This window comes from Hylobates moloch, unplaced genomic scaffold (genome assembly GCF_009828535.3).
Source record: "Hylobates moloch isolate HMO894 unplaced genomic scaffold, HMol_V3 SCAFFOLD_1, whole genome shotgun sequence".
Lineage (NCBI taxonomy): Eukaryota > Metazoa > Chordata > Mammalia > Primates > Hylobatidae > Hylobates > Hylobates moloch.
The window spans coordinates 65,137,825-65,165,631 of record NW_026652276.1 but is presented as its reverse complement, the minus strand read 5'-3'; the positions used below and the strand labels follow the sequence as shown (position 1 = coordinate 65,165,631).

General features: G+C 41.8%; 1 protein-coding gene and 1 pseudogene across 4 annotated transcripts in view; both read right to left on the bottom strand.

Moving 5' to 3' along the window:
* Positions 1 to 2,527: 2,527 nt before the first annotated feature.
* LOC116810624 (mitochondrial import inner membrane translocase subunit TIM14-like) lies at positions 2,528 to 4,144 on the bottom strand (annotated as a pseudogene).
* A 773-nt stretch (positions 4,145 to 4,917) lies between these two features.
* Positions 4,918 to 27,807, bottom strand: part of NFE2L2 (NFE2 like bZIP transcription factor 2) — a 162,154-nt gene continuing 139,264 nt past the window's right edge. For 3 of the 4 annotated variants that reach the window (XM_032755300.2, XM_032755301.2, XM_032755302.2), the window contains 4 exons: positions 8,612 to 8,878; positions 7,863 to 7,952; positions 7,001 to 7,192; positions 4,918 to 6,626 (listed from right to left, as the gene is read on the bottom strand). In XM_032755300.2, the coding sequence (XP_032611191.1) occupies positions 5,400 to 6,626; positions 7,001 to 7,192; positions 7,863 to 7,952; positions 8,612 to 8,878 (1,776 nt within the window). In that variant the 3' untranslated portion in view covers positions 4,918 to 5,399. Of the gene's footprint in view, positions 6,627 to 7,000; positions 7,193 to 7,862; positions 7,953 to 8,611; positions 8,879 to 20,595; positions 20,614 to 27,807 lie in introns of those variants that run through there. The other variant, XM_058440843.1, reaches the window with a different exon arrangement.

The window sequence follows — 27,807 nt, the reverse complement described above, 5'->3', positions numbered from 1 at the left end:
TTCTGAAAGCTAGCTAGGAAATGGGAATTAACCCATACTGTTCAACCTTTATTGGTAAAGAAATAGTAACTGGGTGATGGGTATACACAAGGATGTTGACAGCTTGAAAACGCCTTAAGATATATGAAATAGTTACATTCACTACATCCATATATATAGCCACTAATTAATTAAAGGACTTGTCATCGTAGATAAAGGAATTGCGTAAAATGTTTAGCTGTATCTTGTGGCTCCAGGTAGCTTAATTTTTTAATTGTATTACTATCAGGTTCAGTAAATGCTGAGTGAACTTACATTCTTTAAAATATATCAAAAGAGGCTGGGCGTGGTGGCTCACGCCTGTAATCCTAGCACTTTGGGAGGCCGAGGAGGGTGGATCATGAGGTCAGGAGATCGAGACCGTCCTGGCTAACCCGGTGAAACCTTGTCTCTACTAAAAATACAAAAATTAGCTGGGCGTGGTGGCGGGTGCCTGTAGTCCCAGCTACTCGGGAGGCTGAGGCAGGAGAATGACGTGAACCCAGGAGGTGGAGCTTGCAGTGAGCCAAGATCACACCCACTGCACTCAGCCTGGGCGACAAAGCAAGACTGTCTCAAAAAAAAAAAAAAAAAAAAATTTATATATATATATATATATATCTCAAAAGAATTCTGATGGGTTGTCTATTTGAAGTCAGTGGTCTTATTTCTCTCAGTAGGTACTGAAAGAAAACTTAGTTGGTAGGTTTTTGTTACTCTGATTCTTGTGTCAGATTTTATCAGTAAGAAATGTAAATACAGAATGTAAAAGTTTTGTGAGCTTGGGCAGGTTCCTTGGTTCCTTTTTAATGCCGTGCTCTCTGGCAGATTGGTATGCCAGCAGGCCCCTTAGAATGTTGATTTTTACATGGCATGAGATACAGGTGAGATTACTCAAATGTTACATGAAAATAATACCAAAATAGTAAGTTTATGACTTAATGTACTTGGAACACTAAATTAGGTCTAATGGTGGGTCTGATTTCTAACACTGAAGTTGTGATGCATAAGTGATAATGTTTAAATTGTACTTTAAGACAAGTACAGTGAAATGCCAGTGGTTCGTGGCCTAGAATATTGAAGGAAATGTTACGTGTTAGTAAAAATGAAGAAACTTTATTCCCATCAAAATTCTCAGACCTAAAAACTATACAGGTTAAGAACTCCTGTTTTTAACCTGATTCCCTTCCCCCCGTCTCCACACACGTACACACACACACTTTTTTTTTTTGGTAAAACGGATTTATAGTTCCCTCCCTCAATAAATCATAAGGTTAAATTCAATAGCTTAAAGAATTTAGTACCTGTCTTATGGACCCTAAAGATAGCGTCTTGGTAATGCTGGATACTGTTTTACAAGGATGTCCTGAAGCATACCTAACATTTTAATGGATGATAAAAGTTAGGTCAATGTCTTCAGTGTTTCTCCCCCACCCCCCAACATAGGATTGAAGTTTTCTTTTGTTTTTTGTTTCTTTGAGACGGAGTCTCGCTGTCTCCCAGGCTGGAGTGCAGTGGCGCGATCTCGGCTTACTGCAAGCTCCACTTCCCGGGTCCACGCCATTCTCCTGCCTCAGCCTTCCGACTAGCTGGGACTACAGGCGCCTGCCACCACGCCTGGCTAATTTTTTGTATTTTTAGTAGAGACAGGGTTTCACCGTGTTAACAGGATGGTCTCGATCTCCTGACCTCGTGATCCGCCCGCCTCGGCCTCCCACCTGGGATTACAGGCGTGAGCCACTGCACCCAGCCCTGAAGTTTTCTAGTCTTTAATTTTTTTCCAGTTCTCAAGTGTTAGAGTCAACTGAAAACAAAGCGCCCTGATAGCTATCTTTAAATGGGAATGAGAATATATTCTGAGGCTTAGTCACAAATATGGATATGGCCAACATACTTGAGCAGTGCCCCCCTCAAAAACAGGAACTTGGGAAATCTTGACAAGACAGGTTTTTATACAAAGTTGTGCAATTACAGTTTGATAGTCAAATTTGAGGACAGTCAGGTATAAAGCTCAATTCAAATGCAGATCAAGAGAAATGAACACTTGGTTTTATTAGTCATGGCATAGTTGAGATTTGTTATTTGAAATTTGTAATTTCTCACAATAATGTTTTATACTTCACTGTAATATTTTTAGGTACCATAAGTTTCTATGGCCAGTTACCTTGTATGAATTGGTCAGAATACGGTGAAGTTTACTACCAAAGAATGTCTGTTTTTGTCTGCCCAGCAATGCTCTTCGCCCTTCAAATATCAGTCAATGTTAGTTGCTCCAGATAGCTGCTGCTGAGATTCTTGCCACCATCTCCGCACTCACAACTTGGTCTAAGAATAGACTGTTTGAGACCTGGGATTATGTTCTGAGTTTGGAAAAACTAATGTCTTCTCCCGAGATTCCCCATCACCACACCGTCAGAGGAAGGAAGTTCCTTGATAGCACGTGAAAAATATTCAGGACCCAAATCTTCACATTTGGCTCGCGTGTAATCCTAGCACTTCGGAAGGCCAAGGCAAGCGGATCACTTGAGGTCGAGTTCCATACCACCCTGGTCAACCTGGTGAAACCCTGTCTCCACTAAAAATGCAACAACAACAAAAAATTTTTAACCAGGTGGGTGGCGGGTACCTGTAATCCCAGCTACTTGGGAGGCTGAGGCAGGAGAATCACTTGAACCTGGGAGGTGGAGGTTGCAGTGAGCCAAGATTGTGCCACTGCACTCCATCGTGGGTGACAGAGTGGGACTCCATCTCAAGAAAAAAAATCTTCACATTTGAACCCTTAGATCCATTAGTCCTTGAAGTCATTTTCAATCCTGAACTTTAACAGTGAAACTCTCTTGTAAGCTAATTTGACTGGATTCACTTGTAGCCAAAAAGCATAATACAAGACTAAAGGAAATTGACAAAACACCCATCATTTATGCAATGTTTACTGTGAGCTAGGCGCAGTGCTTTTTGTGGGGTGACCCACTGAATACCACTCTGCTTTATAGATGAGAAAATATGCTTAAGAGGAGGCAGGAGAATGGCGTGAACCCAGGAGGTGGAGCTTGCAGTGAGCCGAGATAGCGCCACTGCACTCCAGCCTGGGCGACAGAGTGAGACTGTCTCAAAAAAAAAAAAGAAAAAAAAGTGCTAAAGTGAGTTGCTAAAGGTCATTCTAGGAATTAGCAGCAAGCCCATGCAGTGTTGCTAAGAGTCTTCACCGAATAGTCACACATGCAGTGCTTATTTTAAACATACTTAAATGAATCTCCATTTCCTCACTTTAAAAAGACAAAACAGTATGAACAAGTGAAACCTGCTTAGGTGAAGAAATAATCGATAACTGAATGGCTTATTGGAAAGCATGCAGATTTTCAAAGGGTTTTGAGGGGACTTGTTTCTGTACACTCTAGTTAACGTCTAATAGATCTCTCGGTATGTCCAAAAAGGAACTGATTTTCCCACGTGGGTCTCCATCTATGCAGTCTTCTTCATCCTCGGACAACTCCATTCTTAAAGATGTTAAACTTCTTGACTCACATCCATTCTACCAGAAAATCCTTTTAGTTCTCTGAGACATGGCAGAATCCAATGTCCTTGACTACCCCTCTTCTATCACCCTAGACCAAGCTGCCATCATAATGCATGAACCTCTCAATTGGTTTCCCTACTCCCATCCTTACCCTCTATACTGTTCTCAACACACAAGCCAGAGGAAACGTTAAAACTTGTAGCTCTGAGGCATTTTATAGAAAGTTGATACTCATACACATAAAAAGTAGTAGGAACCTAAAATTCATCATACATTTATTTGATTTTTGAGCTTGACCTAGTAAATCCTTAGCTTCATTGATTTGGGTTGCTATATAAAGAGATCCTTCTTTGGGCGATTTAAGATCATATTTGTTACTGAGCATCTCTCATTTTTCCTTTACTGGCAGTAAGGCTTACAGGTAGTATTGCTGCTTCCCATTTTGTCATTTTGGGTTCAAACCCACCTCTCTAATAGCCACCGCTGAAGGCAGATTTTGGTAGACTTTGAAAATCCTGTGTTACTTCAGGCTATATGTGCTTCCTGGCTTGCAAAACCTGCAGCAGAAATGGCCAGTCCAGCTGCCACCACTGTACTGACCATGGCTGCAGCTCAGCTTCTTTCACCTCCATCCAGATTGGTACAGCCACCTGCCACTACCTACACTCCTTTACCAGAAAGCTAGGCAGCCACTGCCAGCAGTCACGAACCCCAGAGGGAACTTGAAAAACAGTTGAATGTTACTCTTGAACAGCACCATTAGCTCCCCACCTCACTTACGTAGACTTAGAAGGCTCTGTCATATTCCACTCCCATCCCTTTCTTCAGCCACATTGTCCTTGTTTTTTCTGAAATGTGGTTCAGCCTTTGGACCTGCTGTGTCTTGTCTGCAGTGCTCTTGGCTATGAGAACGGCTTCTCCCACACCTTCAAATGTTGCCACTTCAGTAAGACTCTTCCCATTTACAGCCTTAAGTTGTGATGCTTTTTACTGGTTTTCCACATCCAATTCCTTCTAACATAGTGGAGTATGCTTGTTACCTCCCCTTCACTAGAATGCAAGTTCCAGGGCAGGGATATTGGTTTTGTCCTTTCTACTTCAAACTCTGCCTAGTGTATAGTGGGTGTATGTCTACTGATGGAAATAAATGAATCAGTGCTTTCATGTCAGTGTGTAACATTTTCTTGGGTTTAGATGTACCTGCTATTGAAGAGGCAAAGTATCCTCTTGATATACTTTATTTCTCTGTAACCCTGGTACTAGAAATGTAGTATACAATTATTTTTATATTTTCAAATAAAACATTCTGAAAATGCAAAACATCTAATGGATGATTATCTTATGGAAAATACTGTGTGAATAAACTCAAAGGAATCCCAAACAAATAATTTAACAGTCATAATAATCCTTTATTAGTACCAGCTCTTAAATTTTTTTTTTTTGCCAGAGCTAAACAATTTAATATAAAAAATGCCATTTTTTGTCCATACAGTATTTATAAAAAAGTACATAGTGGTTAGTTTTGCAATAATTTGTTTTTAGCCAGATGTCATATCATCATATAAATCTATGAATATAACAAATGACATAAGAACAGTATAAATAAGTTTTTGTAGTATTTACACTTACACAGAAGCTAGCCCAAATGGTGTCCTAAGAAATTGTTTACAGTTAAAGTGAAACTACTGATTCAACATACTGACACTCCAATGCTTTTTAAAGTTTCGTATTATTTTCTATACTACTTTTGGCTATAATTTTGCATAGAATTACTTATAAAGTATGAGCATTTCACATCACAGTAGGAGCTTTTAGTATAATAGTACAAAAAAACTAGCTCAGAAAAGGTCAAATCCTCCTAAATCTAGTTTTTCTTAACATCTGGCTTCTTACTTTTGGGAACAAGGAAAACATTGCCATCTCTTGTTTGCTGCAGGGAGTATTCATTAGGAGAATAAGGTTTTCCATCTTCATCACGTAGCATGCTGAAAACTTCGAGATACAAGGTGCTGAGTTGTTTTTTCAGTAGGTGAAGGCTTTTGTCATTTTCTCCTTTTTCTTTGAGCAATTTTTCTTTTTCATCTTTCAAATGATCTAAATCTTGCTCTAGTTCTACTATATTTTCCAGTTTTCTTTTTCTGCAATTCTGAGCAGCTACTTTATTCTTACCCCTCCTACGTATATCTCGAATTAATGCAAGTTGAGCTTCATTGAACTGCTCTTTGGACATCATTTCATTGAAGTCAACAACAGGGAGGTTAATGATTTTTTCTACAGGGAATGGGATATGGAGAGCTTTTGCCCTAAGTTCATCTCTTGTGAGATGAGCCTCCAAGCGGCTTGAATGTTTGTCTTTTGTGAATGGGGTTTTTCGATGACCAGGACTTACAGGCAATTCTTTCTCTGGTGTGTTCTCACATTGGGCATCATGCACAGGAGTGCTCTGCCCCTGAGATGGTGACAGGGGTTGTACCATATCCCCAGAAGAATGTACTGGTTGTGTTTTAGGACCATTCTGTTTGACACTTCCAGGGGCACTATCTAGCTCTTCGACTTCAGAATCACTGAGGCCAAGTAGTGTGTCTCCATAACTGGAAGATTCCACTGAGTGTTCTGGTGATGCCACACTTGGACTTGTGTTTAGTGAAATGCCGGAGTCAGAATCATTGAATTCTGCTGTGCTTTCAGGGTGGTTTTGGTTGAAAGCTTTGCAAAGTGATAGATCAGAAACATCAATGGGCCCATTTAGAAGTTCAGAGAGTGAATGGCTTAAAGTAGCAGGTGAGGGCATGCTGTTGCTGATACTGGGCTCAGCTATGAAAGCAGAATAAAATTCATCACCAAAATCTGTGTTGACTGTGGCATCTGAATTTAATGAGTTCACTGTCAACTGGTTGGGGTCTTCTGTGGAGAGGATGCTGCTGAAGGAATCCTCAAAAGCATTAAGAAAATGTGGACTACAGTTACCTACTTCTTTTTCCATTGAGGGTATAGATGAGTAAAAATGATAATTGTCAACTTCTGTCAGTTTGGCTTCTGGACTTGGGACCATGGTAGTCTCAACCAGCTTGTCATTTTCAATATTAAGACACTGCATGAGAAAGAAGTTTATTCTATATAAATCAAAGTTAATCTATGATAATACGTGATAAATTTAGATAAACTCCCTACCCACATTATCTTCAGGCTTATCTCTATAATTTATTATCTATAATTCAGAGATAATTCTCATTTCCAATACGTATTTACGCCTAAGCATATGTATTATTTTCAGAGTTCCCAGATCAGACGTCAGGTTTATAACATTCTATCCTCAAGATATCCAACCAATTTAACTAGCATAGGCAGTACTCATGACTAATGTAATAGCACCCTCCAATCCTTCGTATAAATATAAATAATCAGAATGACTAAAGGCACTGGATATAAAAAAATATCTTCAGTATTACATTCTATTTTAGTTACCTGTAACTCAGGAATGGATAATAACTCCTCCCAAACTTGCTCAATGTCCTGTTGCATACCGTCTAAATCAGCAGGGGCTACCTGAGCAACGGAAGTTTCAGGTGACTGAGCCTGATTAGTAGCAATGAAGACTGGGCTCTCGATGTGACCGGGAATATCAGGAACAAGTGACTGAAACGTAGCCGAAGAAACCTAAAATTGATAAGGCATTGATTTATGAGTCTTCCACCAACAGGGGATGAGTAAGCTCTAAGGCACCACCACAAAACAAAATGGAATCAGCTGCAGTTCTGTCTCTCTACTTACTAACCAGTCATGACCCTGTTTGTAAATAACGAAACAAATCTTTTTTCCTACTCCACTGACTCAAATTTACGATTTGCTGGCCTAATTGTTTCGGCTTAAGCATTTGAAAGTAAACTTTAAAATGCGTAAGTACAATCTTTAGGATTTAGTTTATATAATATCTAGCACAGTGGTACTAGATAAAACAGATTTATTAAAATTGTTAACTGAACAAGTCTTCGTATATTGCCCAGCTGGCTCTTTTACTCACCAAAACCTCTTAGATACTTGCAGCAAATGAGTTGTTTCCATGGTTATGCTGTCCATGTTTCTGGCTATGCAATAGTCAATGGTTTTGGTTTTGTATTTTGTGAAAGGTTTTTTTTTTTCTTAATTGTAAAGTTATTTATAGGTTAAGGTTTCCTTGACAGAGTATTTCCTTGGTTAAAAAATTTCCTCCTAAAAATGTTTTTATTCTTTTAAATGGAGATTCATTGATGGGACTTACATAGAATATGATTTTTATTTTATAGTTATGATGGAGTTTTGCTATTAACCAGGTTATTTTATACCTCACCTCATTGTCATCTACAAACGGGAATGTCTGCGCCAAAAGCTGCATGCAGTCATCAAAGTACAAAGCATCTGATTTGGGAATGTGGGCAACCTGATAAAAGGGAATGACACAAAGGAGATAAAAATGGTTAAATATTCCATTGCCAAGCTAAATATTCAATAACTGATGTTCATAAAATATTTATAATCAAGTAAATATTTATCTTATTTTAGAGATCACTTTGATGCACAATTTGAACCAGACCACATGGGTTCAAATCTTAGCTCCTCCAATTTTCTGAGTGATCTGGGCAAATTATTTAACCTTTTTGAGCTTCAGTTGCTCATCGTAGATAAAATAGGGATAATGGTAACTAATTAATATAGTTGTGTTGATTAAATCAGTCAGTATATGTTCTTAAAACAGTGCTTGCCACACACAGTAACGCCAGTTATCCCTACTACTTGGTTCTCCTGCCACTACTTCTGTTGCTGCTACTTGATCCTTACAGGATGTTTCTATACTTTACAAAACTCTTTGGTGTAACTTAAGTCTTCCCAATCCTCACAATAACGCTGTTAAGATTAGTAGGTTGGATACTGAACTCAGGTTGGGTACTGAACTCATCAGGAGGCTGAGGTTGGAAAGTAGATTTGACAAAGTTAAGTAAAAGAAAGGCAAAGCTGGAAATCAAATCCAGATATTTTAATTCCTTGGTCAGTGTTTCCTTAAACCTGCCATAACTTTCCCAAGAACTGAGTACTCTGTACCTGGGAGTAGTTGGCAGATCCACTGGTTTCTGACTGGATATGTTGGGCTGGCTGAATTGGGAGAAATTCACCTGTCTCTTCATCTAGTTGTAACTGAGCGAAAAAGGCTTTCTCTTGCTCCTTTTGGAGTTGTTCTTGTCTTTCCTTTTCAAGTTTTTTCTGTTTTTCCAGCTCATACTCTTTCCGTCGCTGACTGAAGTCAAATACTTCTCGACTTACTCCAAGATCTATATCTTGCCTCCAAAGTATGTCAATCAAATCCATGTCCTATGTTTAAGACAAAAAAAAGGAAGGAGAGAGCTTATGGTTTTTAAGATGGTTTTTAAATGGCAGATACCACATAAATTAATTCACATTATGCCACTGTTGATGGTGGGGAGTGGGGAGATTACAAATACAATCTAAATGAGAACACAGATCCAATGTTCTAGAAGAGCACAGTTAATTCCATTCAATGAATCTATTCATTAAAGACAACAAACAACCTACAAACACATAGCCATCCATTCTAATCACTTGGATCATTAATGATAGGGCGATGGTAGAGGTCACTAAAGGGCAAAGTCACAAATGGTTTGAATGAAAAGAAATCCCACCCTTGTTTAATGGAACATAGAAATTAGAGCAAGCACTCTAAGCCACTGGCTTATGAGAAGTGGGGTCTGGAAAACATTACTGAATACATGGAGTTTTCTTTAAACTTTGCTCAGCAAATATCCAGTTTATAGAGGGATAACTCCCAAGTTAAAGTGTCAATCTAGCAGTTGTGAAATATCACCATTCTTTCCATCTTTCCTACACTAGATTGATTATCTTCTCCCCATCACTGCTTGCTACTCTCATCTCTGTGGCTCACCTATATGCCTGTAATCCCAGCACTTTGGGAGGCCAAGGTGGGTGGACCACCTGAGGTCTGGGGTTCGAGATCAGCCTGGCCAACATGGTGAAACCCCGTCTCTACTAAAAATACAAAAATCACCTGGGTGTGGTGTTGGGTGCCTGTAATCCCAGCTACTCGGAAGGCTGAGGCAGGAGAATCGGCTTGAACCTGGGAGGCGGAGGTTGCAGTCAGCCGAGATCGCACCACTGCACTCCAGCCTGGGCAACAGAGCGAGACTCCATCTCAAAAAAAAAAAAAAGCAGACAGGGACAGGTGCGGTGGCTCACACCTACAAGCCCAGCACTTTGGGAGGCTGAGGCGGGTGGATCGCTTGAGCCCAGGAGTTTGCGACCAGCCTGGGCAACATGGAGACACCCTGTTTCTACCAAAACAAAAACAACAACGAGAAAAAACTGGTGTGGTGGCACACACCTGTAGTCCCAGCTACTCAGGAGGCTGAGGTGGGAGGATCACTTCAGTCCAGGTCACGGCTGCAGTGAGCTATGATCGTGCGACTGCACTCCAGCCTGGGCAACAAAGTGAGACCCTGTCTCATAAATAAATAAATAAAACTATGGCTCCAGGGAAGGATTAAAGGTATTAAGTTTTAAGACATAGGAAGAATCTTACAAAGAGGGAATGGTTTTGATGAGGAGAGGCTGAGCTTGGTGACTCACGCCTGTAATCCCAGGAGTTTGGGAGGCCGAGGCAGGAGGATTGCTGGGGCATAGGAGTTACTAGCCTGGGCACCATAATGACACCTGTCTCTACCCAAAATCAAATTAGTTGCACGTGGTGATATGAGCCTGTAGTCCCAACTATTAAGGAGGCTGAAGTGAGAGGATTGCCTGAGCCCAGGAAGTCAAGGCCATAGTGAGCTGTGATTGCACCACTGCACTCCAGCCCGGGTGACAAGACCCTTTCTCACACACACAAAAAGATACATGGGGAGAGAATTTATATGACTAGGCTAGGCATAGGAACCACATCCAGATTTTCCTAACCAAAAATGTGTCAATAGCAGTTTTTCTGATTTGTAATTTTAGTCTTTGGAAAAATCTAAATAGGTAGGAAATCTAAATCTGTTTCCATTCCACAAATCACCTATAGGGGAAATAATTAATTTGAGAATGGAAAAAAATCAAGATGGAATGGGAGTTGGGACTCGAAGGCCAGTGGGTACAGTGTAGACACGTGTCACACTTTGCATTTCAGTTCTGCTGACAGCTGGCAATGCCAGACTTAGAGTTCTATTACTTTCAGCTTCCCAAGGACACAAATATCATGGTGGTTGTTTCAGTGAGGAGTCAGGCTATTTTTATCCAACAGAGGAGGAGCAGGCCACCCAGCCTGGAGGCAGCGCAGCTAGCTAGATGGCACAGCCACCTGTACCCATGATTGAAGGTTGGTGTTGGAATCTTAAATGCCATGAAACCCTGCTCATGGGGCTCATTATTCTAGCCTTGAACAATATATAGTGTAAGGCACACAGAGTAGGCATAGTTAAAGTAGCACTTGTAGTTAGGTATACCTCACTAGGACATACCTAATTATCTTTAAGCCAGTATCAAGGGCTTCCTATATGTTATGCACTGTTCTAAGTACTTTACATATAGAAACTATTCCTCAAAACAGCCTTATACAGAGAAAACATCCCTGTTATACAGTATAAGAATACTGAGGTTAAGAAAAAAGAGATACTACCAGAAAGTGGCTGAACAAAGACACATACCCAGGCAGCTTCAGTCAGGTTCATGCTTTATTAGCCATGAGCCTACACTATTATAAAATGGCATGGCATTTGCACATCTCCTATGCATATCCCTTTATATACTTTAAATCATCCCTGGATTACTTACAATACCTAATAAAGTGTAAATGCTGTGTAAATAGTTGTTACACTGTATTTTGTGTATTATGTTATTTTTTCATTTTTTTCCACTTTTTTCCTTTTGAAATTTTATTATTTATTTACTCATTTTGAGATAGGGTCTCGCTCTGTCACCCAGGCTGGAGTGTGGTGATGCAATCATGGCTCACTGCAGCCTTCACCTGGGCTCAAATGATCCTCCCACCTCAGCCTCCCAAGTAGCTGGGACTACAGGCACATGCCACCAAGCCCAGCTAATTACTTTTTGTAGAGATGGGGTCTTGCCATTTTGCCCAGGCTGGTCTTGAATTCCTGGGCTCCAGTGATTTTCCTGCCTCAGCTTCCCAAAGTGCTAGGATTACAGGCATGAACCACTCCACTGCTCTTGGCCTTTTTCCAAGTATTTTCGAACCAATCTGCCATTGGTTGCATCATAGAACCAGAGGCTACATGGGGCTGACTGTATATACACTTTGCTTTGGAATCTTGGTAGTATGAATCGGCCAGTCTGCAGGTCAGATGAAGTCTGCAGGTCACCTAGATCAGTTTCCTGGCCAACAGCAACAAAATAGCAACCACAGAGCATTCAGTCATACATGGCTATCTTCTCAGGGGGATTCCCACTAAAATAGGCATGAGAATAATTTCTATTTTAAAAATTGATTTGTTTCCATTTTGATGGACATGTTTACCCAAAGGTTATCATGGGAGATAGAAAATTCCAAGGTATAGAGAAACCTACTTTATTTATTTTTTTTGAGACGGAGTCTCACTCTGTCGCCCAGGCTGCAGTGCAGTGGCACAATCTCAGCTCACTGCAACTTCCGCCTCCAGGGTTCAAGCAGTTCTCTCACCTCAGCCTCCTGAGTAGCTGGGATTACAGGTGCGTGCCACCATGCCCGGCTAATTTTTCTATTTTTAGTAGAGACAGGGTTTCGCCATGTTGGCCAGGCTGGTCTCGAACCCCTGACCACAAGTGATCTGCCTGCCTCGGCCTCCCAAAGTGCTGGGATTACAGGTGTGAGCCACCATGCCCAGCTGAGAAACCTACTTTAAAATTCTGATTAGCTTGGGCCGTTTCTTCTCAGTAAATCTGATATATAGCAGAGTATCCTATCTAGACTTTCTGCAAACTGGAGCTATCTGCCTAAGCAAGGTATTAAGTGTTCAGTATATTCCCATCTTCTAGGTACTACCACCAAAAATGAAAGGAATGCATGATCCTGCAATCTTAATTGAACTCTATAAACAGGCAGTCCATGTTCCCACCTATCTCAAAAACTGATGTGCAAAGTGTGCAAAGCTCTTTGCAGAGTCAATAAAAGAAACTCAAATACTTGTCCCTGTATCTGGGGAAAAGTGCACTTTGACACATCCCTCCCTCAGTTACCCTAGACTTCCTGGGCCTGAGGTTTTTCCTTGTTAAGGAGATCCCAGGATAAAAATCAGTAAATGTGACTTTTTCATGCAACTGAAGCAATTTAGGTTGCAAACATCTGCTCACAAATCTGACTTACAAAGTATCCTTACAACCAACCCTCATGAGCTGGAAGAAAATATTGAATGGAATTTATAATTGTCAGTGTCAATCATGCCAAGAATTGAAATAACTATTTAATTTCCTTTCCCCCCCTTTTCCTTCCCATCAGATGATAATATTTGAGGGGTTTGGATGGTTTTAGCTATACATTGTTTAATTATTCCATCCTACCCAAGCATACAGATGTTAGTGGATCAAATGAGGCATGTGAGAAGTATCTCTATAAATGTAAAATATGCAAAGGTTTACACGGTGACAGTGATAGGCTCTACTACTTGCTGTATAAGCGAGACCAAAGTCCAGGCCAATGGATAATAATGAGGTTGTGGACCTAACTAGGGGGAGTCTAAAATAATGTTGGGACTACCTAGATGGTCAGAAAGAATGAGCCAATTAACTTCTAAAATCATGGACAGCTTCATTGCTTGGTTCTTCCTCAGGGCAGGTCTGAATTAGACTACTATTAACATGTTGTAATAAAAAAGGATTTTGATCTCAGAGATTCTGAATTATTTACAAATAATAAAGCAAATTAATAAGCAAATTAGAAGTTTTAGTGGGTATTGCTGTTGATGGTGGTTTTGTTACTGTTGGTGGGGGTAGTGGTGATGGCAGTGGGCACCCCCATATACATTTGCATACACTCTAACATAAATGTTTACAAACATACACACACACATTCAATTGCCACTCAATTCCTGCTGTGAGTACCCTTCAATGGACAACTCCAAACCAATTCAATGTTTTTTATTTGAATTTCCCTTGACATGACCAGAAAAAGACATCTTTATGAATCCTTATCAACAAACAGGAAAAATAAGGCATGAAGCATTATTTAGACTAGCTCTTGAGCATCCTGTTCACGTTATCTGAAACAATGCTGGACCCTGGAAGACTAAGCAGCTCCTGCGGCCCTAGCTTACTGTCTCCACCAAGAATGCCACCAAATGACAACATCTAATTGCTCTTCATTAGGCTGGGGGACATTCAGTACAATCGTAATAGGACCAAAATAGGTTTCAAAGTGTTCTGAAAGGTTTTCCTATGTATTTTTAAGTTTATATTTATGTGGCTGGGCACGGTGGCTCACGCCTATAATCTTAGCACTTTGGGAGGCCGAGGCGGGCAGATCGCTTGCACTCAGGAGTTTGAGACCAGCCTGGGCAACATGGTGAAACCCTGTCTCTACTAAAAATGCAAAAATTAGCCGGGCGTGGTGGCACATGCCTGTAGTCCCAGCTACTTGGGGGACTAAGGTGGGAGGACTGCTTGAGCCCAGGAGGTCGAGGCTGCAATGAGCCAAGATCGTGCCACTGCACTCCAGCCTGCGTAACAAAGTGAGACCTCGTCTCAAAAAAAAGTTTATGTAATGTTTTTTCTTGCTATGAGAGGTCTCAAAACAAAACAACAAAAAAACTGCTTCATAAAAGAAAAAAGGTAAATTTGAAGCAACTATTTTGGATTCCCAAAAACAGACATCTTGATCAAATTTAGAATGCAGTAACAATAGGTTTATTGTTATGGCCTTAATGGCATACTCTGTGCTACTCAGATTTTCACATCTGTTTCAGCAGACAAAATCCTGCAGAGATTTGATACTGTACAAAACATTCAAAGCTTTATGTTAAAAAAAAAAAAAAAAAAAACAGCAGAAGTTAACTGAAGACTCACTGTTGGGGACCACAAGATCACTACTGTGTTTTGTGCTAAGCTAATATGCACCGACCATTTCCTGTAAGGAGCCGTGTGACTGGGCACATGATTTATTCCAAAATGACCCAGCTCTCTGCAAGGCTCACACATCATCTAAGAGGAAATAATCGTCTGGGTGGAGCCCATAACAAACAAGAACATGACACTGGACAGGAGGAAAGGGAAGTGCCTAAGGAAGAACTAGAACTGCTCTTCTGCATAGAAATCCAGGGCTTTGAGGAAGTGCAAGTCCCCCATGGAGGAAGGCCACAGTACGAAGTGTTAGATAAGTAGGCTTTAGGTAGAGAGAGGAAAGCAGGTAGATGGGTTGCACAGCACTCCACAGATACTTCCTTACAACGGATGAGAAAGCTTCCCAAGGGCCATGCGAGCACTGGCCGGGAGCCTTTGCATGGCATATGGAGCAAATGCCGTCTGCCACTTGGTGTCTGAATTTTTTTTGCTCTTGTCCTTTAGTGATTCCTGAGTGTGTTCCAAATTATGTTGCTAGCTTGGCTTAGACAAAAGAAGACAATTTGATAAGAAACATAAATGTTGGACAATTCATGTTAAATCACCATCTGGCCTAACAGAAATATTCATGTTTAAAAAATATATATCATCATTTGCCAACTGGGTAATCTGTTACACATTTTAGGGAAATCTGAAATTGGACAATTAACTCATACCACTTTAAAACAAACATGTTTGTACCAGGATAAACAAAGAAGAAAGGACTTGAACACAGAATCCATATTAAATATGTCTTTTGCAAGTCAATTTTAGTGCCTTGAATAAACCAGCATTTATCATGCTTAGATGATCCAAAATATCGGAAAAGATAAAGCAAAGATAATACAATCCCTGTCCTAAATTAAAGCTATTCAGTAAACTGAGACAAAGTATTTGAAATGAAAAATAATCTTTTAGACACTCAAATGTCTAATTAAGGCTTGTACCTCCCATTCTCCCAAGTCTCCCTTCCCTCTCCTACCCTCTACCTTGCCCTGAGAATGACAGGAAGGTGGTGGGAGATTTCCTTCTAAAAATGAATTTCATCAATAAACTGTTAAAAAAATTAATTATACACACTACTAACTCTCAACAGAAAGCAAAACTGAGCCTTGCTCTAAAGAGAAAACTGATCCTTGCTCTTTTTACTTTAATGTAGTATAAAGTTGGAATGTCTTAAGTTATTTCTTCTTAAAATCATGTATTTCCATTAAAAAAATAAATCTTATTTTAACGTTATTCCCCTGAGATCCTTCCTTCATCCAAATCTTATTTACCAGCATTCAGAGTCTAAGTTACACTTGATTATATTTTTCTTTCTTTCATTTCATTCTTCATATTATTCCCAGGTGATTATATTATTTACCTAAAAGCTAAATCTGGTTCAATGTTTTTTTCCATAGACACTGCCCAAGTATTTCTGAACAAAACCAGGTGGAACATGAATCATATCCTACCATCTGGATGAATATAAACCAAATTAAGAGCTATATGAGGCTGCAAAAACATTTGAGGGCATGCTTGAATTTTGAGGAATTGATAAAATAACAGCCAGGCACGGTGGCTCACACCTGTAATCCCAGCTCTTTGGGAGGCTGAGGTGGGAGAATCACTTGAGCCCGGGAGTTTGAGACCAGCCTGGGCAACATAGACCTCAACTCTACAAAAAAATTTAAAAATTAGCCAGACATGGTGAGACACTCCTGTAGTCCCAGCTACTTGGGAAACTGATGTGGGAGGATCACTTGAGCCCAGGAGACGAAGGCTGCAGTGAGCCATGGTCATGTACTGCCCTCCAGCCCTGTCTTAAAACAAAACAAAAGCAAAAACAAAACAAAAACAACAGAGATCTCCTTCATTTACAAATCTCTACCCTGCAGTCGTAATCCTTATTAAATAAAGCAAAATGACACCAAGCAGATGTGTTTTTAAAATACATCTTGCTGATGACTATTACATGTCGTAGACATGTACCTGCCTATTTACTTCTCTGGCTTTTCTCACACTGCATTACAAGAATATAGCAATACCAATTGTTTTCTCAGCAAGAATTCTAGGTCATTCTTTCTATTTCCCACATTCCAGTACTTTTGGTTTTACTAGACTGATTTGCTATCTTGATTGCTTTGCTACAATAATTGTAAAGTAAGTGATTAAAATACAGAAACACAGAATACTGGAGACAAAAGGGGCCTTACAGCCATCTAGGCCAAGTGTAAATGTTGCCAGGTTTATTTCTATGTAACTACAGTGCCTTAAAAAAAATAACTGGCCTAGCAACATGTTGTATACATCAGCAGAGACGCTTAAGAGGTAGCAACAGTTACCACGAATCCAAGTTTTCCTTTCCCTTATCTTGAAAAACTAGAGACTTTTAACAGCATAAAAAAGCCCAAATACACACAAAGACGTATTATTCAACAAGTTAAAACCCTAGTTCACAAATTTACCATTCCCTGAGTTATAGAACCATTTTTCTGCCCTTTTATCTTTCCACCAGAAAGTGGTCCAGTTTCTTCAATCTGGCAGGTTACTATGTGCAGCCGTTTTCATGGGCTGCTTCCTGTTCCCAAACAAGTTCCTCAGTCATGACTCAATCTAAGAAATATGATCCAGCCAATTTACTGGAACTCTCACCCATTATGCTTGTCTGTAAACTGCAGAGCATGATGCAAAGATAAAGCAAAACTGGAAAGTGAAGAAAGCAAGAATTTGGATTATTTTCTCAAGAGGCACATGCAGAGTTCAGTCAAAAAGATGTCAGAAAAAAAAGTTAATTTCCAAAACAGCAAGTGATCCTACCTGCTACAGAAAGCACATGGTGCTGAATTTTCCATGAGAGGTTTCACATCTGGGTCCCCAAGGAGGTGTTTTTTTTGTTGTTTTTGCCTTTTTTTTTTTTTTTTTTGGTGGTTTGTGTTTGAGTAGGATACTGCTGCTAGGCTTCAAAAGACTTATGTAAGGGTTTCACTCCTTTGCCGAGAGAATGGCTTGGTTTGACAAGCAAACATTAGGATAAATTTTCTAATCTCTTCCCCATTTTTGAACAAGCCATGCATGTATTGAGTTCTAAATGCTGTCCTCCACAGAGAGGAACTTCTCACCTTTGGGATTAGGTCTTCTACTGCCCTTAGAATGATCCAACCCTCCCCACTCCCGACCCGACCCCTGCCATATTACCAACAGAACCTTCAGGAACACTGGATCCAACTCCCTAACCTACTTTACCAAACTCCATAGAAATTAACTGGGCACGGACTAACCAGGTGGCTCAGATCTCCACCTTGAGGTCAAACAGCTTTGCTGCCCATGCTGGTGTACCCTCCTCCTCCAAGGAAGTCCACCATGAGGGTGGGCACACATAATCCAGCACATTCACACCGTAGGGCTTCTACAGATATTTCTGCCACTTCTAAACTCCCCAAGTGATCCTTTACCCTCTCTTTTGATCCTGGATTTGTAAAGATAAATGTAAAGATAAAGTTCAATCCTTGGGGTCCTTTTCAGATTTTTTTTTTTTAAAGAGATAAGAGTCTTGCTCTGTTGCCCAGGCTGGAGTGCAGTGGCACCTTCCTAGCTCACTGCAGCTTCTAATTCCTAGGCTCAAGTGATCCTCCCACCTTGGCCTCCCAAGTAGCATGCATCACCATGCCTGGTTAATTTTTATTTTTTGTAGAGATGGTTCTTGTTATGTTACTCATGCTGGTCTCAAATTCTTGGCCCCAACTGATCCTCCTGCCTTGGTCTCCCAAAGTGCTGAGATTACAGGCATGAACCACTGTGCCTGGTCAATTTTCAGATGTAACTACCTACAAATAGCTAAAAGTAATAAGTCAGTACAGTCAGTCATCCAGGCTTGGGGGCTAAGTAAGTACTAAATGCCATTTACTGCTGTTAGCCAGAGATCTTGTGTGCTGGTCATATGAATTTTAGATATATTTTATTAACAATATTATTATATGTATAAAACACTTAGCTTTAAAAAAAAAAAATAGATCCTTGCTGGGTGCGGTGGCTCACGCCTGTAATCCCAGCACTTTGGGAGGCTGAGGCAGGTGGATCACAAGGTCAGGAGATCGAGACCATCCTGGCTAACACAGTGAAACCCCGTCTCTACTAAAAATACAAAAAAATTAGCCAGGCGTGGTGGCGGGTGCCTGTATTCCTAGCTACTTGGGAGGCTGAGGCAGGAGAATCGCTTGAACCCGGGGAGGCCGAGGTTGCAGTGAGCCAAGATTGCGCCATTGCACTCCAGCCTGGGTGACAAGAGCAAAACTCTGTCTCAAAAAAAAAAAAAAGTTAAAACTTGTAGAATGGTGGTGTTTATAAAGGTAGTGGTCAAGATCAACAAGATTAGTGTAAATACCCTAAGTGGATCACTAATCCATCTACCCATCAAATACCACCCCTCAGATGCCAGGGATACAAAGATGAGTAAGAGACAGTCTCTGATCTGAGTTATGAGACAAAGTGATGAGAAGTAGAAGCCCAGGCAGCATGGAGGAGGTGCCACTAAATCTGCACAGAAAGACCTCACAGAGGAGGTAACAACTGCCATAAAGTGTATAACTGGCCTACTGTGTGAATATCCTTCCAATAAACAAGGGTTAAATCTATTTTCCAAAGGCCCAGCCCAAGTGGGCATTTGAAAGCAAAGGAGGCTATGGAGGTGGCAAGAACACACAAGAAGTAAATAATCTCGGCTCAGTGCGGTGGCTCACGCCTGTAATCCCAGCACTTTGGGAGGCCGAGGAGGGCGGATCACGAGGTCAGGAGATGGAGACCATCCTGGCTAACGGTGAAACCCCATCTCTACTAAAAATACAAAAAATTAGCCAGGTGTGGTGGCGGGCACCTGTAGTCCCAGCTACTCAGGAGGCTGAGGCAGGAGAATGGTGTGAACCTGGGAGGCGGAGCTTGCAGTGAGCCGAGACTGCGCCACTGCACTCCAGCCTGGGTGACAGACTCTGTCTCAATGAATAAATAAATAAATAAATAAATTCATCTCCATTCTCTTTATACATCCTTTGTCTCCTTTCTTGGTGGTGGCAATGTTTTCCCTCATCTCCTCCCCAAGAGGCTCTGAGTCTCTAGCTCAAGGAAAATTCTCATACATAAAGAGACTTCCTCCTCGTATTTTGACTTTTCAGTTAGTATGACTCATCCATCTCAGCCAAGATGGGAATTACTGTTAATGCCACACTGTCACGGAATGCTACAACTGGAAGGGACCACAGGAATCACCCAGACAGCCCCTCTCATTTTGCAAGTAAGGGAACAGGTCTAAAGGGTGAGATCATTTGTGCAGGGTCAGAGGTCAAAAGATTATCAAACTACTAAGGGTCTACTTTTCTAATTTTACAACTCTTGCCAAGTTATTTGGCGGAGGGAAAAGATCTTCGCTTCACCTTAATTCTTTTTAAATTAGCATCTCTTTCTCCAGTCTGCTGGCCTCACAGGTACCTAACAGCTTCTATTACACCTGGTGTTTGCACACTTCATGGTTTACAGGAGTGTTCATGGTTGCTATCTCATTTGAGCCTCACTACAGTAGCATGAGGGAGGTGGGCCAAGTGTTGTAATCTTTTTTTTTTTTGAGACAGAGTCTCACTCTGTTGCCTAGGCTGGAGTGCAGTGGCACAATCTCAGCTCATTGCAACCTCTACCTCCTGGGTTGAAGTGATTCTCCTGCCTCAGCCTCCCGAGTAGCTGGGATTACAGGCACCTGCCACCATGCCCGGCTAATTTTTGTATTTTTAGTAGGGATGGGGTTTTGCCATGTTGGCCAAGCTGGTCTCGAACTCCTGACCTCAGGTGATCTGCCTGCCTCAGCCTCCCAAAGTGCTGGGATTACAGGTGTGAGCCACTGCGTCCGGCCTGTAATCTTCATTTCTAGATGAACACATTGAGGCTTCGGGGATTAAGCAACCTGCCCCAAATCACATATTCAGCAAGTAGCAGAGGCAGGACTCCGGTCCAAACCTTCTGACCTTGAGCCTGGGAAGCTTGTCCACTGCTCCTTGGTGTTCACACCACAACAGACACGTTCTGGAAACCACTTTAGCCCCGTGCCTTCTCCCTAGGCGGGAAACTAAGAGTTAAAGGTCTGCCCTCTGGACACTCAGACTTGCCTACCCCATACAACTTAACAGGCAAATCAGGCCAATTTAACTTGCCTGAAGAGAGCTTAGCATTGAAATCAGGACGACTCACTTGCATACGGAGAGTTTTGCATTGAAATCAATCTTCCCATAAAGCCAGTAATTACCCCATACTTTGTATGTCTTACAGGGTTTTCTTACTATGGTCTGACTAAACTCATTTAGGGCATGAAAATGGCTTTTTAAAAATAGACACCAGGTGTACGTGGTATAAAATTTAAAAGTTGCAAAAGTAATTTCCGAGTTACCTTCCTCCAAGGCAATCACTGGTATCAGGTTTTTTTTTTTATTTGTTTAATTAGGAGGCCATTAAATACACACAATCGCATATAAGCATAGTATCCCACACTCATTTAATATATTTTGGAGATGGTTCTACATCAGGGCACAGAGTTGTGAGTTGTCCCTTTTTTTTTTCTTTCTTTCTTTCTAAGATAGGGTCTTGTTCTGTTGCCCAGGCTGGAGTGCAGTGGCAGAATCACAGCTCACTGCAGCCTCAACCTCCTGGGCTCAAGCAGTCTTCCCACTTCAGCCTCCTGAATAGCTGAGATTACAGGCATGTGCCACTATGCCTGGCTAATATTTTATTTATTTATTTATTTTGTAGAGACAGAGTCTCACTATGTTGCCCAGGCTGGTCTCAAGCAATCCTCCGGCTTCAGCCTCCCAAAGTGCTGGGATTACAGGCGTGAGCCCCTGCACCCAGACTTTGTCTCACTATTTTTAATGACTGGACATTATTTCATTACACAGATGTACTGAAACAGTATTACTTAATAACATAATTAATCAGTCCCCCATCTGAATTTTGTTTCTTTTTGCCATTACAAATATTGCTATAATGAATATCCTTGTATATAAATAATTTCATAAATATGTGAGGGTATCTGTAAGATAAATACTTAAAAGTGGAGTTGCGGCCGGGCGCGGTGGCTCACGCTTGTAATCCCAGCACTTTGGGAGGCCGAGGCGGGCGGATCACGAGGTCAGGAGATCGAGACCACGGTGAAACCCTGTCTCTACTAAAAATACAAAAAATTAGCCGGGCGTGGTGGCGGGCACCTGTAGTCCCAGCTACTTGGAGGGGCTGAGGCAGGAGAATGGCGTGAACCCGGGAGGTGCAGCTTGCAGTGAGCCGAGATCGGGCCACTGCACTCCAGCCTGGGCGACAGAGTGAGACTCCGTCTCAAAAAAAAAAAAAAAAAGTGGAGTTGCTGGGTCAAAGAGTATATACTGCCAAATAGCCCTACATAGAGGTTGTACCTTTTACACTCGCACCAGCAGTGTGAGCATGCTTTCCCCATGCCTTTCCCAACTCATGTGTCCTTCACACCTTGTATCATATTGGCACAGGGTACCCACTTAATAAATACACATTAACTGCTTATACAAGGCCTCCTACATTAATTCCAGGATCATTTCAAAATTGGGCCCTTCCCACTATCTCTTAACAATAAAATTGAGGCCAAAGAAAGGAATAAAGGCTGGGCGCCGTGGCTCAAGCCTGTAATCCCAGCACTTTGGGAGGCCGAGGCAGGTGGATCATAAGGTCAGGAGTTCAAGACCAGCCTGGCCAACGTGGTGAAACGCTGTCTCTACTAAAAAATAGAAAAAATTAGCCGGGCGTGGTGGCGGGAGCCTATAATCTCAGCTACTCCAGAGGCTAAGGCAAGAGAATCGCTTGAACCCAGGAAGCGGAGGTTGTGGTGACCCGAGATCACTCCAAGCCAAGATCGTGCCATTGCACTCCAACCTGGGCAACAAGAGCAAAACTCTGCCCCACCCCGCAAAAAAAAAAAAAAAAAAAAAAAGAGAAGAAAAAAAGAAAAAGGAATAAACTTCCACTCCAGAAGTGTCAGCCAGCAAACAGCATTTCTTTAACCACTGGTGTGTGCCTAGCCATGCTCCAGCCAAGCTAATTTTCGTTTGTGCCTTTGGAACTGGCAGCACATTTTGTAGGGGCAAGGAATGCAGAGGCTGGGGTACCCGCAGATAAGACCGAGGTTGGGCCAAGTGTCAGGAACACTCAAACATGACAGGCAAAATCAGTAAGCTCAGCCTTTTTAATAGACAAGGCAGACTTGAAAAAGCAAGTCCAGCCAGGTTGACCCATCTACCGGCTCCTTAAAGACCAGGAAAAGGCTTTCTCTCTAAAGATGTATCACTCAGGAACAGGTGTTTCATGGCCACTAAACTACATTTAGAACAACCAACTGACTAAGGAGAGCTGACAGTGATCATGGAGACTGCAGTCCAAACCCCAGGTTTATAAAGGAGGATCCTGAGGCCTGAGACGGCTAAATGGGCAACTGGCCCCAGGTCTGACCTAACTGAGCAGAATCCAGGGGTGGGTGGTTGTCACCTGGTCAACCTAACACAAATTAGATTTCAAGCTAGACTTTCCTACTGCAATTTCTATTACTTAAAAATTCATTAAATATTAGGAATTACTTTGAAAACTGACCCTTAGAGAACTGTTGTGTGCTATTCAAGTCTGTAACCAAATTAATGGCCTATGAAATTCTGTTATGAGAAAATTGCCCAATGTCTGACCTGTACTCTGTTTTTTTCTTTTTCTTTTCTTTTCTTTGTTTTTTTTGACACAGAGTTTCGCTCTTGTTGCCCAGGCTGGAGTGCAATGGCGTGATCTCAGCTCACTGCAACCACCGCCTCCCGGGTTCAAGCGATTCTCTTGCCTCAGCCTCCCGAGTTGCTCGGATTACAGGCATGCGCCACCACACCTGGCCAATTTTGCATTTTTAGTACAGACAGGGTTTCTCCATGTTGGTCAGGCTGGTCTCGATCTCCTCACCTTAGGTGATCCGCCTGCCTCGGCCTCCCAAAGTGCTGGCATTACAGGCATGAGCCACTGCCCCGGCCTCTGTACTCTTTTTTTTTCAGAAGACTTTCCTTCTCCAACCCGCAAGCTCTGAATATTGTGTGGTTCTCTAAGACCGTGCCTTTGCTCAATACTATAGGAATAAGAGCCTCCCAGTTCTCAGCCCTTTCAGGCAGATCATCTCCCCTGCCCAGCCTCCAGCATTACATTATCAAGCGCAAACCTGGCTCAAAATTAGCGTGGGCCCCTAAAAACTGCCAAAACAGGCATGATGGCTCACACCTGTTATCCCAGCACTTTGGGGGACCAAAGTAGGAGGACCACTTGAGCCCAGGAGTTTTGATATCAGCCTGGCCAACATGGAAGACGCAGTCTCTACAAAAGAGAAAAAAAAATAGCCAGGCGTGGTGGCGCGTACCTGTGGCCCCAGCTACTCAGAAGGTTGAGGCATGAAGATCCTGGAGCCCAGGAGGTTGAGGCTGCAGTGAGCCATGTTTCTGCCACTATACTACAGCCTAGGCCACACAGCAATACCCAGTCTCCATAAATAAATAAATAAATGAATAAATAAGGCATTTTCTTCACTCCGGATCTGGTAGAAGTTCTCTGCAGCTCTGATGTCTGCTATGTTTCCAAGTAAAACCAGGATCCAAGGCAAAGGCTATAAAGCCACTGGATCCAGTCCCCATCTGGGAGGAGGTCAGTCATTTTATAGTAGCCTCTGGCCTTGGTCTTACCACTTGCAAAAGGTTGGAGCTGGGTTAGGCGACCCCCAAGATCCCTTCCTCTAAATACCTCTGATTCTATGAAGTCCATACGTCTGAAAATAATGATCTTTTTTTTTAAATAGGCTACTTTCATGCAATCCACATGGGCAATTTTAAATTTTTTAGTAGCCTAGCCTCACCAACAAAAAAAGAAACAAGTGAATTTAATTTTAACAATATATTTATTTAACCCAATATATCCAAAATTATTTTAACATGCAACCAAAATAAGAAAATTATTAACGAGGTGACAAAACACAATACACACTATAAGAAATCTTACCCAGCATGGTAACACGAAATGTAGTCTTGCCAACACTACAAGGTATATTTAGCAGAAAAATATTTTATACTATTTCTGTTTTAAAATTTAAATCAAAATTTAATGAAATTAAAAATTCAGTTCATTGGTTGCATGAGCCAAATTTCAAGCGTGAGGGACAGTGCAGCATACACCTACAATGTGGCCCTCCACACTCCTTAGGGGTGAGTTCGACGGAACCAAACTCTTCGGTTTTGCAAATTACTTCCTAAAGATACACTGAAATCAATGGGAAAATTCACCCTTCCAAAATACCTGAGACAGTATTTGTACTGTTAGCAATTATTTGTAAAAGCTACCTCAATAACCTGAAAGAACTGGTGTGAGTCTGAATTACTAGGAGGGCTCATGATGGCTAAATGGATCATTTTGATGTTATTCAACAATGTTATGGTGCAGATGCTACTCAATTACCATGATTATTGCAAAGGTCATCTGAAGAATGGATAGAAGTGAGAGGCCTTAGGTGCTGGGAGAGTACTACCTGTTCCAACTAAGGATATAAATTAACCCGGAGTTCAGAAATTGTATTTCAACTGCTTTCACATGTATGAACCCACTAACTAATTATGCTGGGGTAGTGGTTACCTGGTAAGCCTTCATATTAAGATCTGAGAATTAAAGATCTCAGTGTCAAGATTCTAAGCCCAGATAAAGACAAGTATGATATAGTCTAACTAGTAACGTAATGGCCACCGTTTATCTTGTACTTTCTATGTGCTCAACACTCTTCCAACCACTTGTCCCCGTGACCTCCTTTATACGCACACCAATCCACCCAGGTGGGTAGTAGTATGATCATTACTATTTTGGAGTAAGGAAACAGAAACAGAGAGGTTAAGTACTTTTGCCTGAAGACATCCCCCCATCTGATAAATGGTGACAGTGAGATCCAACTCAGGTTTATCTTGAAAGAACCAGAGTTCCTATCCACTCTAGGCTTCCTCAGGGAGGCTGCACAGTGCGATGGGCTTAGGAAGCCAGGTGGTGCCAGGTGGGGCCTCTGCTGCTACCTAGCTGTGTGGGTAACTGTGGCCTAGCCACTGAACCTCCCTGTGCTGTTCCTGCAATGGAAGGCCAAAATGATACCAGCCCTTATGGAAAAGTTTTCCATATGAAAAACAAAGGACGTAAATGCCCCTTAAAAATATCGGACAACCCAAGGATGAGGTATTAGTACTATTAATAAATTCAGCTCCTGTTGCAAATGCCAAATGACCATGAGAAGCATCTACATTTTAGAGTTCTGGGTCTAACCAGTAAATAAAAAAAATAGAAGATGAGGCCATTACTTGTTTATGTATCAGCCGTGCATGGCAACAACAAAGGTAGTAAAAATGTAAAACGTTCGGCTGTCATCTCGCTCAAGGGTCTTAGATTTTCTTTCCCTTCACAGCTCTGGCCAAATTTAGTTAGGGGTAGTTATTACAAAAGAAGTGTCTTAAAGCCTTTAAAGGGTTACGAGGATGGCAAAAGGACAAGGCCACCCAGGCCAGCTCAGTTCATGTCTGGATTTAGCCTTCCACTGATGCACTCCCACTTTCTATAAACTCTCTGTCCCTAGACCTTGCCTATGGACACTGGGTTTCTAGGCCCAGAACCTCAGAGTAAGAAATGCTGCCACAAATGAAGGGCTGAATCTGGAAAGGAATCCTATGAGATGGTTTAACAATCCTCGTAAGTACAAGGAATCCAGCAGACAGGCTGGAGGGTCTTCGAGAGAAGCCGGGGCAACGGGTGGGGCCTCTGCCGTTCTAGGGCACACACCAGGCCTTGCTATGGGTTGGTTTTCTGTCTCAGAAGACCTCAGTCTCCACAACAACCAGGCCCTCACACAAGGACAAGAAGACCAAGGAGAATGAGAGGTTTATAGCAAACAGCAAAACAGGGGGTGAGTGTTTACATTGGAACTCGAGGGATTTTTGCCAGGCGTGGTGGCTCATGCCTGTAATCCCAGCACTTTGGGAGGCCGAGGCGGGGGATCACGAGGTCAGGAGTTAGAGACCATCCTGGCCAACACGGTGAAACTCCGTCTCTACTAAAAATACAAAAAATTAGCCGGGCGTGGTGGCCCGTGCCTGTAGTCCCAGCTACTCGGGAGGCTGAGGCAGGAGAATGGCGTTAAACCCGGGAGGCGGAGCTTGCAGTGAGCCGAGATTGCACCACTGCACTCCAGCCTGGGTGACAGAGTGAGACTCTTGTCTCAAAAAAAGAAAAGGGATTTTTTTCAAGAAGAAATCGAATGATGATAATGATCATAACCACTATTTGCTGAATGTATGCCATGTGCTATTTCCTGTGCCCAGTTCACTTAGTTAATTCTAGGAAGATGATGTCACAGTAACATCAATCTAAAGATGATGAAATGGAAGCACACCCTATTGTAAAATCTAATGACATAACCTCTCTTTGCCTCAGTTCTTCACCTATAAAACAGGGAGAATGCTCCTCACCTCACAAGGCATAGCAAGGATTGCAAAGGGCAGAAGAGTTTGTCAGAGCACTTTGTACCGTGCCCAGTGTTGCAGAGTCCAGCGGACTGCAGCTGTTGTTAACAGCATTGCTAGATGTCCCCATCTGTCTGCTTGCTCACAGGAAAAGCTCATAGGAGAGAAAAGAGAGGAAATCGTTTTTTCTTGTCTTGGGCAAATACTGCTAATCATTGTAATTGGAAGCAAGGATCAGACTGTTAAAATTTACTAAAAATAGTAAATCAATCTAAGAGAAGGGCAAAAAGAGAGAAACTCTCTCTGTGCCACCTTGAGGAAGAAAGGAATCCATTCTTTAAGCAAAATGGCAACTTCTGGCTAGTTTTTCCTCTCCTTTTGTTGATGACCACACTGGTGGATGAATATCTGTTAAAGCACAGGAACAGCAGAGCATGCAAGCTTGAGCACAATCCACTTCCCTCCTTAAAAAAGGAGGCTCTGAAAAGTTATTTTTACATGTCTAACAAGGATACAATTTAGAGTTACAATGACAGATCCTCAATATGTGTGCTGATGTCAAACCAACTAAGCCGTCACAACAATGCTCAGACCTACACCTTGACAGGAGCCCACTCACCATCTTCCTGCCTCCAACCTGTCCATCTTCCAATTCACCTGCCACAA